At 40.2% G+C, this 11,852-nt stretch overlaps 2 protein-coding genes across 2 annotated transcripts; one reads left to right on the top strand and one right to left on the bottom strand.

The window, feature by feature from the left end:
* Positions 1 to 2,080: 2,080 nt before the first annotated feature.
* On the bottom strand, positions 2,081 to 3,739 carry spdya (speedy/RINGO cell cycle regulator family member A). Its single transcript, XM_022217715.2, has 5 exons — positions 3,504 to 3,739; positions 3,330 to 3,388; positions 3,153 to 3,238; positions 2,847 to 3,018; positions 2,081 to 2,631 (listed from the first exon to the last, which is right to left on the bottom strand). Exons 1-5 carry the CDS (start codon positions 3,721 to 3,723, stop codon positions 2,260 to 2,262), a joined length of 909 nt encoding a protein of 302 aa, XP_022073407.2. The 5' UTR covers positions 3,724 to 3,739; the 3' UTR covers positions 2,081 to 2,259.
* Positions 3,740 to 5,950: 2,211 nt separating this feature from the next.
* On the top strand, positions 5,951 to 11,457 carry pcare1 (photoreceptor cilium actin regulator 1). The gene is given in 3 exon segments (XM_022217713.2): positions 5,951 to 6,752; positions 6,755 to 9,711; positions 10,554 to 11,457. Coding segments are annotated over 3 exon segments (3,492 nt in total). The 5' UTR covers positions 5,951 to 6,341; the 3' UTR covers positions 10,678 to 11,457.
* The last annotated feature ends 395 nt before the right edge of the window (positions 11,458 to 11,852 follow it).

Raw genomic sequence — 11,852 nt, 5'->3', positions numbered from 1 at the left:
CATTTTGGTGTATTTGATGCATATTTTAATCCTGTAAATGTAAAGTCAGAAATTCCAGACAATTTCTCACATTTAGTGGCATGGGCTCTGTAAAAAGGTTTGTAAGGTATTCTGCATAGTAACGTGAACATACAAAGTCATTACCTGTGTGTAACGAGCAACATTTCTGCAAAACAGAGCTAATTAAGCTACGTCAAAGGCATTAAAGCAGGATCCAATAAAGCGCATCAACAGACAAGGTCTAGCCTGTATTCCAAACTCCTGATCATCAAACAGGCACATTGGCAACAAAACACAACCAAGTAACCCCCTGAATGTAACAGTCTGAGGACATGGATCCCAAGATAAACTAATGTACACAAAAATCATTTTAACATCTGTGGAAAAAACAAATACATTAAATAAATAAATATCAATTCTGTAGGTTCAACTCATCTTCACAGTAACAAGTCTTTTGGCACAAACAGCCAACTTCCACACAGTGGTCAGTCTTATTTCATGTCATATTTTACGTACTGAATGGCCGTAGCTCACTCCTGCTACAGTTACTTGTTTGCATTAAAGGAGGGTTTCACAAACTGGGTATTCAGGCCTTTACTTCAAAGTAAAAGTGCTATTACATCCACCAAGACAGACAATACCACACAGAACTGCTGTGTTGTTCTAAAGAGGACGGGGGTGAAACTGCTGAGGTGATGTGATGCGCTACTCCTCATTGATCCAGTCCGTGAAGATGCCGTATGTGGACATACAGGAAGTATCATCCCCTAAGAAAGAGGGAACACAGAGAAATATCGTTTAGTACAAATGAGCCACCCTATTTCTGCCAAGTGTAACTTTGAAAAATATTTAATAATCCCCTGTATATTAGCACACCAGATGGCTGTCTCCGTAAGCAGACATGAACAAGGCAACTTCAAAAAAAACATGAAATCATCAACAGGCTTGAATTACATTTTATTCTCAGACCTCCTTTCAAATTTTGGTAAGTCAAGCAATGACACAGCCTTGTATTTTGTGGCACCCTCCCAGCTGAATAAAATCTCAGTCAGAAATGAGCCACTCTTTCTTTGAGTGGTTGAGGGCCGCCTTTCCCTGTAATGATAGATCGTAGCAGATCTGACAGTGATTTTCTGCGTCACCTTCTGTATTTCTTAAGACATTCTTCCTAAAGCAGCATTTGGGTTCCAGTGTGCAACATTAAGAGCTTCTGAGTGTCAGGTTTCCATGCTGCTGTAGAGGACATAACATGGTGTATCTAACATACACTTGTATGCAAAAGATTGACAAATGATGTAATATATTGAACTGTGAAATAAAAAGAAGTTGGTATAACCATTATAGTACATAAAAATTCAAGTTTGAAACTGCCAAATAAACTGTAAAACTTTCAACAGTGTATGACTAGATGGAATATTTAAACCTGCAAAACCAAATGTTTGTATCCACCTTCTGGCAGTGAGAATAATTACACAAACACTGCTGACATGTATTTATGACGTATGCCTCATGGTCGATACATCTGTCAACTCTTCTTTGAACATCAAGTTTCTTATCTGGAGCATTACAAACTTGTCTTGGATGTGCCAAAGGTTGTAAACCTACAGAATACACCTACTACTATGTGCTACGGCCCACCCTAGTTGCTCTCCTCTTCAGCTCTGCCAAAGTGGTGTAAAACACATTACTACCAGTGAGTCAGCTAAGGAATGCTGCCACACAGACGGCATTTTCAATTCTAGTATATAGTTAAAAAAGAGATATTTACCCGGCACCGATAGGCTCAATCAGCACTGTGTGACCTTGTTTTTCATAGGCTTGAATGTAAGACACTTATTTTTATGATAGTCCTACACCCCAGAAAGAAAAAAACAAAACTATCATGACCCTGTCTCTTTCAGCTTTAAACCTGCTAAAAAATAATGCTGCCTTTCTCTCTTTTGGTCAGCATTTTACCAGAATTGTCACAATTGTCAGCAACAATGCAGCGTTGCACAATAGTCCCATCGGCAGCGTCAAAGCAACCATAATGGCTAATGTTTTTCCACGACTAATCTACAAGACAAATTTGTCTGATAAAACCAAGATGTTTCATGTGGAAGTTGTGCTCTGGAATTGCTGTTCCTAGACTGGATTATTCTGAAAATAGCATGTCTGGAACAGAACAGTCTGAAAAGTTTTCTCCCACCAAACTGAATGTTGTGTTCCGAACAGCTTGGAGCAAATCCCCTATACTCTATATGCTGTTAGACGCCAATATCAATGATACCTACTGGACATCTCGTTAGGACAGGAGCAGCAAGAATGCCACAGTTGGCTTTTATTCTCCACTTTCTTGCAGAGAGAGGCTGCAGCCTTGGGTGGGGTGACCTCCAAACTCAGTGCAGAGGCAAACAGGTGTGGATAAGCACCGTCTGATGTCTGCACAGATGATCCTCTGGAGGTGGAAGAGGTAACTGGACCATGATGTACCTTCTTGCCATGGGCACAGAGGGCACAGGAGAGTGGAGAGGCAAAAGGCCCGCGGGGAAAACTGGAGTTGTCTTGATCAGTGTACAGCCGCTGAGCACCGCTGTGGTGATAGGAACGCTGTCGCTGCCAAACAAAGTGTGAGGACACGATGGCCATCACCTAGAGGGCAGAGGCAGGGAGAGATTGCAAGAAATAAATACATAAAGCAACAATACCAAAAATCATGTTACTGCAGAAAAACACAACAGAGATGGAAGGTCTGGCATTAAACCAAAGCAAAAAAAAGCGTGCTGTGCAGCAAAAACAAGACCCTTAAAATATTCGAAGAGAAACATCATTTATCAGTCTCCTCAGGCAATTATACTTTTGTGTACCTCTTCACAGCAGCGCCTGCTGACAGCAGCTCTGTACTCAATGCGAGCCCACAGCTTGTCTCGATCTTTGAGGAAGCGGGTAAACAGTTTCCTCCAGTTCTTGCCCAGAGCCCAGGGAAAAATTTCATACTTGCCCTCCTCCTCATCCTCTTCCATGGTGTTGGCAAGATATCTAAAGATGCAAAATGAGAAGTGTTCAGGGTTAAAGTTCTAGGAAAAACTATCAACTGGTATAAAAGCAGGGAAGATTTTCTTTACAGAGTATAAATACAGCAGCAGAATATTGAGTCTGCTCTCTGCACTTACAGTGCAATGAAAAAGTTCTTTCTGGTGTACTCAGCAATACTGAAGCAAGCCCTTTTGAAGTACACAAAGGTCATGGCCAGAAGGTACTAATCAATTAAAAGAGAAAGATGTAGTCAGATCAGTGTAAACATCAAATGCTTGGAAAATTTTGTTGCTTTCACCAAAACCAAACCTTACCTTGTCTGTCATTTTATAGCAACAGTCCATCATCAGAAAGTCTTGAATCAGGTCATCATCTGTAACCAAACACAGCAGTGGAACTCAAGAGCCCTTAAATCTAATTTTAGATTTACAAGACTACTGAAGTGTGCCTTATTTAAAATATTCTTTCTAGATAGGCTATTTATTCACCAAAAAGTCTGAAGTACGATGTCATTTCCTGCTGCTGGATGACAGTAGTTGGAGTCAAAGTCTTTTTGGCCAGATACATGTCCCACTGGCTTGGCGTGATCTTCCATAGTGAACTCTGGGTGTCTGGGCCGTTGGCTCTGTTTACACAGAGATGTCTTCTGATTTGACGAGCATTTTTGCGTTTGATCCGCAGACTTACAGAGGGAGGAGTCTTCATCATACTTCTTTTGGGATCATCCGTGGGTGTCTATGCTGTAAATACAGGAACAGTACAAGAAATGACCTGCTGAGTTATTTCAATATCATCTACAGAATTTGACAGATCAAAAATGGTCTAGTTTCAAGAATGTTTTTTAGTTCATTATGAGCACATTTGTTACAAAGGTTGTTTGATCATGTTGTTTGAACTGTAACTGTCTCTCCCTGGCTCCTGGCATGATAAAAGACAATGAGTTCGCCTTACATTATCCAACAGAGATCTGCATATACAGGCTTCTCTGATGTCTACCACTTGATTAACAAAAATGTTTTTTTCATGATTAAATGAAAGCCCAATTAGCAAAACTGGTTACAAGTATAAATACTGTTGTTAGTGATTTTGCTTTGGCACTGACTAAAACCTCACCTCAGGCAAGGTGCTATTAATTCATTTTAGCTGACTATTATTTTCATGATCAGTGCTTCTGTTGGTTATTTTCTTTAACTGACTTTTCTATCTTGTGCATAAGGGATCTGAAAGCATTGAAAATGGCCACTATTATTCCCCATTGCTCAAATCAACACATTCAAATGTCTTTTTTTTTTTGGTTTAACCAACAGGTAAATTTCCTCCAAATCTGATTTCACTATCACGGGAAAACAAACAATGACAAAACTAATTAATCAAAACTGTCGATAAGTGATGACAAGTTGAGTAATCCAGTAACTGTTTCAACTCTGGAGTTTTAATTGGTTTCCAGTAACTTTGAGAAATAGCTAATCTGGTAGAAACAAAAAACTTTTGCCATATCAAATATTAACCAGTAACCTTATAAATGGCTAAGCTCAAACCCAAACCAAAGTTCTATCATTTTCCTTGTTGAACATAAACAAAACTATATTAACGTGGGTCAGCTTAACCTGTTTTCTTCTTCACAACAAAGCTAGCTGTCACACATCTAGCCAAAATGGTAGCTCTTTGTAAATTAGCTACCTAACCACTGTTAAACAGCGAAATCTTTTGGCGTAGCTCTGGTTCAACTCACTGGGTAAACAGCTATTAAAATTACAGGTTTGAGTCAATATTATCATCGTGACAAAATCTGAAGTCCAAGTCTACAACTCTACATATCTCCATTTGGCTTAATTGAGTGGCGCAGAGTTGAGCAGCTAGCTAGAAAACCGACCAAACATTAGCAGACTTAACTTTAACTACTTGACGAATGTTAGCGTCTGACACTGACTGACATAGAGGCTAAAATTCCAAGTAAATAAAGCTCATGTGAGCAGGGGATGGAACTAATTATTTAATAAGTTTGAAAAGATAAAAGTGAGAGTAAAGCGGAAAATTGAAAAAATTACCAGACAAGATGGTAATTAACTGCACAGGGACGGTTGTTGAAGGTGCCTCAGGTTCTGCGCCAGAGGCCAACCTGCGAGCTCACTATCACGCGGGGGCGCGCAGACGCGTCGTGCCCGTGCCGCTCTTCTTCTTCTCCTTTTTCTCGAATGGCAAACAGCTATGGAGTCACAGGAGTGCCAAATCAAAATATAAATAAATAAATAAATAAATGTGGAAATATAAAGAGAAATAAATAGATAAATAAATACATGTGGAAATATAAAGAGAAATAAATAAGTAAATACATAAATGTGGAAATATAAAGAGAAATAAATAAATAAATTAAAAAAGGAAAATTTTTCCTTTGCTTTTACCTTTTCTGTTTTTTCCTTTTATTTTGTTATTATTTATTATTTATTTAATATTATTTATTTATCTATTTATAATAATAATGATAATAATAATAATAATAATAATAATAATAATAATAATAATAATAATTATTATTATTATTATTATTATTTATTATTATTACTTATTTATTATTTTTATTTAATTTTATTTATTTATACCTAATTTAAATCTTTTGGATAAAGTTACCAATCAAAAACCATTACAGTGGCATCTATTAACATACATGATATTTATATGTATAACTGTATTATATCATTAAACTGCTGTTACAGTAGAACCATTGATGGTGTTTTTCAATAAAACTGAAAACACTGTCACTCTGTTTTAGTGAGGTGAATTTATGTATTTTTTTGTCTTCGCTGTCCAAGGGAGATATATATAGGGAGATATTGTTTTGCAGGCTATAAAAATCCACCTGAGGCCAGCAGCTCTCATTACCCAAATGAGCTTATGGTCTTACATGTAGGTGAGTTTTACATGCTTTAACGTGGCATATGTGCCGGCTGAGGAGTTCACTGAAAGCCCCACTAATCCTCTCAGCTGCTTGTCCTTTGTAAGGCACAGTAGGATGAGTTTTAGAGCACGCTACAAGGAGTTTTTAAAAAAGATGACCACCAACCTATGGATTTATTTTGGATATCTCTGACAGATGGAAGCAATTTGTGAAATGGATTTATCAGAGTTTTGTTTTGGCAGCTGCATTGTGGAGAGGAATCTTATCATACTCAACAAACTCAGCCATCTGAAAATGACAGACACAGCAGGTGGCTAAGGACTTTGGCTGTTTTTTTTTGTTTGTTTGTTTTTTTACAGTATTCACTGCACTACTGTGTTGGTGTCTCCAAGAAGACATAAAAATCAGCTTGTATTTGGAAACATCAGAAATGGGCTGCTCACCATCCAAAGGTAACAATTTTGGCACTCTGGGTGTTATGAGGAAGGGGCGAATGCTACCTCCTGCTCCCCTAGAGAACCCCAGAGATTCCCAGTTTGATGTTGGAGGGAATCATAGCTCAACTGGATCAACAGATGGGGACACAAAGGAGAAAAAGACAGCTGGTCAAACCCAGGTATTTCAGAAAGAGGCAAACATGACACCACAAAAGAAGAGATCTGTGACTGAGCAAGTAAATATGGAAGGAGTGAACATGGATAAATTAGGGAATCAAGGAACAGACAGCATCACAGTGGCACAGAGGAAAGAGAAAAACACTGACAAACAAGATGTAGCCGAGAAAAAGCCCATCAGAAAACAAAAGAAAAATACAAAAGGTGCAAAAGGTCTTAAAAGAAAGAGAAGGACAAAGACAAACTATCTGCAGAGCAGAAAGTGGACTTTCCGGAGCCTCTGGTAAATGCTCACCAAGCTGCTTATGCTTTTTTGAATCCTAGTATAAACAAATATGATGCTTTACTTGGACTTTTGGAAGAAGCAACTCAAACTCAGGTGTCTGTGCAGCCTATGGTTGCCTTTATGGCCCTACGTTACGAGGAAATAATTCAGGGATTGGAAGAGATGGCAGACGAGGGAGAAAAAGTTTTAAAAGAAAATGGAGAACATCTTGCTTGGCCAAGCCAAATGAAAAACCTCTCATCCTCTCTGCCTCTGAAGTCTGGCTCTTCTAATATTGAGCCCCCACCGGATTTGTTGCAGCAGCTGCTTCAGTACACCACACAGAGAATGCGAAATGTGAGCCAGACTGTTGGTGGAATTGGGGATTCTGCTCTGGAGGAGGCAGTAGAGTACTTCGCCTCAGTCTCAGAGCTTTTAGAGGAGAAACTGAAAGTCAAACATGCAGCTGAGGCTAGGTTAATGCGACTCCTATCTCGCATTGAAATGGCCTCTCTGCGCAAGCCTGGGCCAGAGGATTCTGCCCTCTTTAGTGAGGACAGTGGAATTGGAGCAGAAAGTGAATCTCTTGCTGGATCTGAGAGACGCCATAGACGAGAGAGTTGTGAGTCCACTGGGACAAACAGAACTACTCCTGTCAGTCATGAGGGGTACACTTCCATGAATTTTAGACAAGGAGGATCAAGGCAAAAGCTTCTGAGTCAAATAAGTCCAAGTGTTTCTCTAACCTCACTAAACTCACTAGGTTCGACATGTACTATCATGGCTAATGACCAAAGAGACTCATTGCTAGGATCAGTCTCCTTAGATGATGGGGAAGACGATGACGAGGAGGAGATGGACAGAGGTGTGGAAGCTGTGCAAGTAGCATTCAGAAAGCGATCAAATTCTTCACCGGTACACCGTGAAGAACAGCATCCACGCCGCCTACCCTCTAAGCGTGTAGAGAATCCTCAAAATGCGGAAATGACTCTCAAACTAAAAAATGCAATTAGTGGTAGGATACAGTTCGTCCCATCACAAAACTCTAGTGCCAAAACAAAGGCAGCAGGCAGCCCAAAAACCAGTAGACGGGACTGGACAGATGGAGAGGTACGATCTCCAAGAAGGCCTCAGACAGCAGCACCTGTTCGGAAGGCAGTAGTGAAAAAGACCCCAGTGACTAGAGAGCAACGTTCCCGGTCAGCTGAATCCCTGCGGAGCAAAGGGGAAGATCCCACTCTGCTTGAACTAGAAAGGACCCAGAAGGATTTAAACCAGAAGTTGCAGAAGATGGGTAAAAACAAAGCAGGAGGAACTACAAGGACTGCTCAGGTTAAACAAAGTCAAGGACACTCACCAGCACAATCCCCAGCAAGAATGCGCAAACATCCCTTATTAGAGAAGAACATCCATCCCCAACCACTTAAAGACAAAGCAGGCCTCCCAAAATGCAACAATAACAAACAGGAGGTTACTAGTGAAGTAGAAGAAGACAAACAAAAAGACAAGAAATCCTCTAATGGTCCTTTTAAAGCAACCCCACCGCCTAGCCCTCCTTCATCACCACGACCATCTTCTGGCCTTTACAGGGGCAGGAATTCTGTCAAAAAACTGATTGATACTTTTAGCCAAGGAATAGAGGAACTCGAAGGTCCTAAAGTTTTGGGACCTCTCAAGGGTGTACGTAAGTGTGGTGTTCCAGTGTTACCCGGTTTAGGAAATGTAGAGGCTGTGCTCAGTGCTGGGATGACCAGCTGCAGGCCTGAATCCATTTCATCTGAGAAAACTGAGTATTTAGATCTGGACAGTCTTCCTCCACCTCCACCAGAAGTGTTAATGGACAATTCCTTTGAAACTGCCCAGAGTCTTTCGGCTGGTGCAGCAGTAGATGGGGCCACAAAAGTTGGAAGGTCCCCTGTGTTAAAGAGAGCTGTAATATCACAACGCTTGAGGGCCTCAGTTCAGTCAGTGACAGTGTTGCCAAGTAAAGGTGGCTTGCCTCAGGCTCCCAAGGTTGTGTTCCCTGCTAAAGTGGATCAACAAGATACATCTGCTCTATCAAAGGTCAGCCAACCAGATGTTAAGACAGAGGCAGACCCAACAGTTGAAAAGGATGCCTTATACCAGCAACCAAAAACGATCATACGCTCTTCAGGTTCTCAGTCAGAGAGATCGTCAAGAAGTCACGTTGCTACATCTGTCAATCAAAGAGAATCAACAGACATGCAAAATGGTGGCAATCTTTCAGTGCCTGGACCTAACAATACAGTGTCTACAGTGCCTCCTTCCTCAGCAGTCACCAGCCAACCACCTGCCACCCCACCTGTGTCTCGAGGAAGAATGTTACCTTCCACACCTTCTACACCAAACAGCTTGCACCGAAGACTTCCCAGTCCCCACAGTTTCAAAAAACAACCTACTCCACCCTCTTCTGCAAGCCCCCCTGTTAACAGGATGCTTCCAACACCACCAGGTGTTCAAAGGAGACTCCCGAGCCCACCTGCTCCAAAGCAGAACATTTTAAATTCAAGCCCAGCCACCTCCTATGCTTTTAAAGCACCGTCTCCACCAGCCTCTCCAAAGGTGCAACGGTGGTCAAGGGAGAACAGCACCGAAGATTTATCTAGTACTCGGAAAGTCAGTAATGCACGTTCAGTCTTCTGCCCTGCATCTCCATCCATGTTTGAAGCCCAGCCTTGTTCAGTTCCCCAACATCAACAAGCATGGACCTCTTCCAGAGTTGCTTTTCTCTCTCGCACTTGGGGGGGTCGTGGGCGGACTCCTGTATCTGTCCAAGGGCCAAGACCCTTTGTACGACGCAGCCAGTCAGACCGAAGACCAAGTCTAAGTCTACCACCACGGTTGCAAGGCATCTCAGTGGCTGAGACTTGTGGGAGTGAGCCATCAATATGTTCACAGGGGTGAGATTTCATCACTTTCTTAATGCTACACAACCCAAATCCTTAAACATGACTCACAGTTTCCTTCCATGGGTAGCTTAATTTCATATAATGTTATGAAAAATTGACAGCTATGTAACTTGGTTAAGTTGGTACTGATTTTAATTGAAGCTTTAGGTTTGTTGGTATTGTACCCACACACATTTTGTCCTTGCACAAATAACCAGGAAAACAGTAGTAGTTACAAAGGATATATAACACCATACATAGGTTGGTGAGTTTATAAGCAGCAATTAATATCCAAAAGTTATAGACAAGCAGCATTGAACCCTCAAAGTTTGGACTTCAAAGAAATAATTTACATTCCAAGTCCAATGTTCAAGCAAGCTGTTAAAAGCTTCCTGAAAGTAATAAAGTGATGTCATCACCACGTCACAGTGAGATTTCTGGCTCCTCTCAGTATTGGCTGACACAAATACAGTTTGTGTTTTTGCTGTGATGGTGAACAGAAAATGTCAATATGAAAGCCACTGTATCATTATATCAGCATGATTGTGCTGCTACTGTGTCTAACTGATATGATATTGCTGTTAACTCACATTGGTAGATTCTCATTCAATGAATGAATCTGTTTTTGTATTTCTTAAAGAGAACAATTTAATTTGAAAGGTGTTGGCTTGACATGATCAGATACATTGAAATCATGAGATACGTAGCAAAAAAAAATCTGCACTCCTGCTATTGCTTGATTTAATTCGATTTCTCAAGCAAAGCCAGGCACTTCACAACCTGAAATCAATGTTAACCCTACCTGTCCCACTTCAGCAATTGCTAAAGACAATGTTCTGCATTCATTCTTACAGGCTAGACGATGAACCAATCAGGGACCAGGAATTATGGGGGAGCCAATCAGACCTCAGAGCTTCATCACGCTCTGCGTCACATCCGGACCTGTGTGTTGTTGGACAAGCCTTGCACAGGGACTAAAGGGGCCAGTAGGATTATGGATTAGCAGGCCTTACCAAGGATTTAAAGTTGGGCTGTTTATTCCACTGGGAAGAGAGGAAGAGCTAATTCTATCCACACTGCTGCAGTGACACACCTCCACCATGTTTATGCTAAAGTGTGTGTGCATTCTCACTAGCACTGTGACTGTGCATGAACCAGCTCTTGTGTTTAATGTTCGCAATATACAGAACTCATCTTCTGGTTTTAGAAGGGTGGTATACTATAGATTGCCCAGCTATTTCATTACTGGTTCCGTTAGAAATCTACCATACATGACACAGGGTTACACAAGTTTACTTTTGGTTCATTAAGGCCAGAGGTTATATCATCAAAGATCAAATAACGTCATGTGTTGTTGGCTCTGCAATCTGAAGTGACTTCCTCAACTCTTATCTCTTTAAAAAGAAGAAAAAATACTTCAATAATTGTGTAATAATAATAATAATAATAATATTTGTGGACTAATACATGATGGAGCAGTATGAAACAGCTTACCGACAAATTTGCCAAATCTTTGAATAAAATTAAAGTAGGAAATCATTCCACAAACCATGTATTTGAAATATGTCAGGGGATTTTGGGAAAAAATGCATCCAACTGTAATCATGAAATGGTTGTAATTTGTCATATTTTTTGGATTTCAGTGAGATCTTTTTTCAATGTTTGTCTCTATTTTCTTTTTGTTAAATCTGATGTTATTTTTTAATTTATTTCATTTTTGCCATCTGTTTTTTAAATAAAAAGGTGCATACAATTGTATCAACCCAACTTTGCATTTATTTTTATTCAATATTAACTGCAAAAAAAACGTCATTAAGGAATGAATGTCCAAATATCTTGTGGGCTTTACTGACAACAAGTAAGCAACTGTATTTCCTCATGCGGCCAGTACTTGAGCATAATTGGTCTTTGGGCTTAATCCTAATGTGTTAAGCAGGTATTGTGTTTACGGTGCTCACTGTCTTAATTTAGCTTATTAGCACGTTAGTATTTGCTGAAATCTGAATACAAAGGGAAAATGAATGGAATGTCATAAGTTCAGCGACTTTTTGGTCTTAAACTAAGCTAGTGGACAAACTGAAATGTCTCCCTGATGATGGCAGTACATAAGAATTTAAGAAATACTTCCTCTTCTAATTCTTAATATTTTTACT

This window comes from Acanthochromis polyacanthus, chromosome 1 (genome assembly GCF_021347895.1).
Source record: "Acanthochromis polyacanthus isolate Apoly-LR-REF ecotype Palm Island chromosome 1, KAUST_Apoly_ChrSc, whole genome shotgun sequence".
Lineage (NCBI taxonomy): Eukaryota > Metazoa > Chordata > Actinopteri > Pomacentridae > Acanthochromis > Acanthochromis polyacanthus.
The sequence above is the reverse complement of the archived record's forward strand: the minus strand, read 5'-3'. Positions and strand labels throughout refer to the sequence as shown.

Coding starts and splice junctions, on each gene's coding strand:
- spdya (XM_022217715.2), bottom strand. CDS start 3,723: ATGATGAAGACTCCTCCCTCTGTAAGTCTGCGGATCAAACGCAAAAAT. Junction 3,019..3,152: donor AAGAACTTTTTCATTGCACT/GTAAGTGCAGAG, acceptor TTGCATCTTTAG/ATATCTTGCCAACACCATGG. Junction 2,632..2,846: donor GCAGGCGCTGCTGTGAAGAG/GTACACAAAAGT, acceptor TCTGCCCTCTAG/GTGATGGCCATCGTGTCCTC.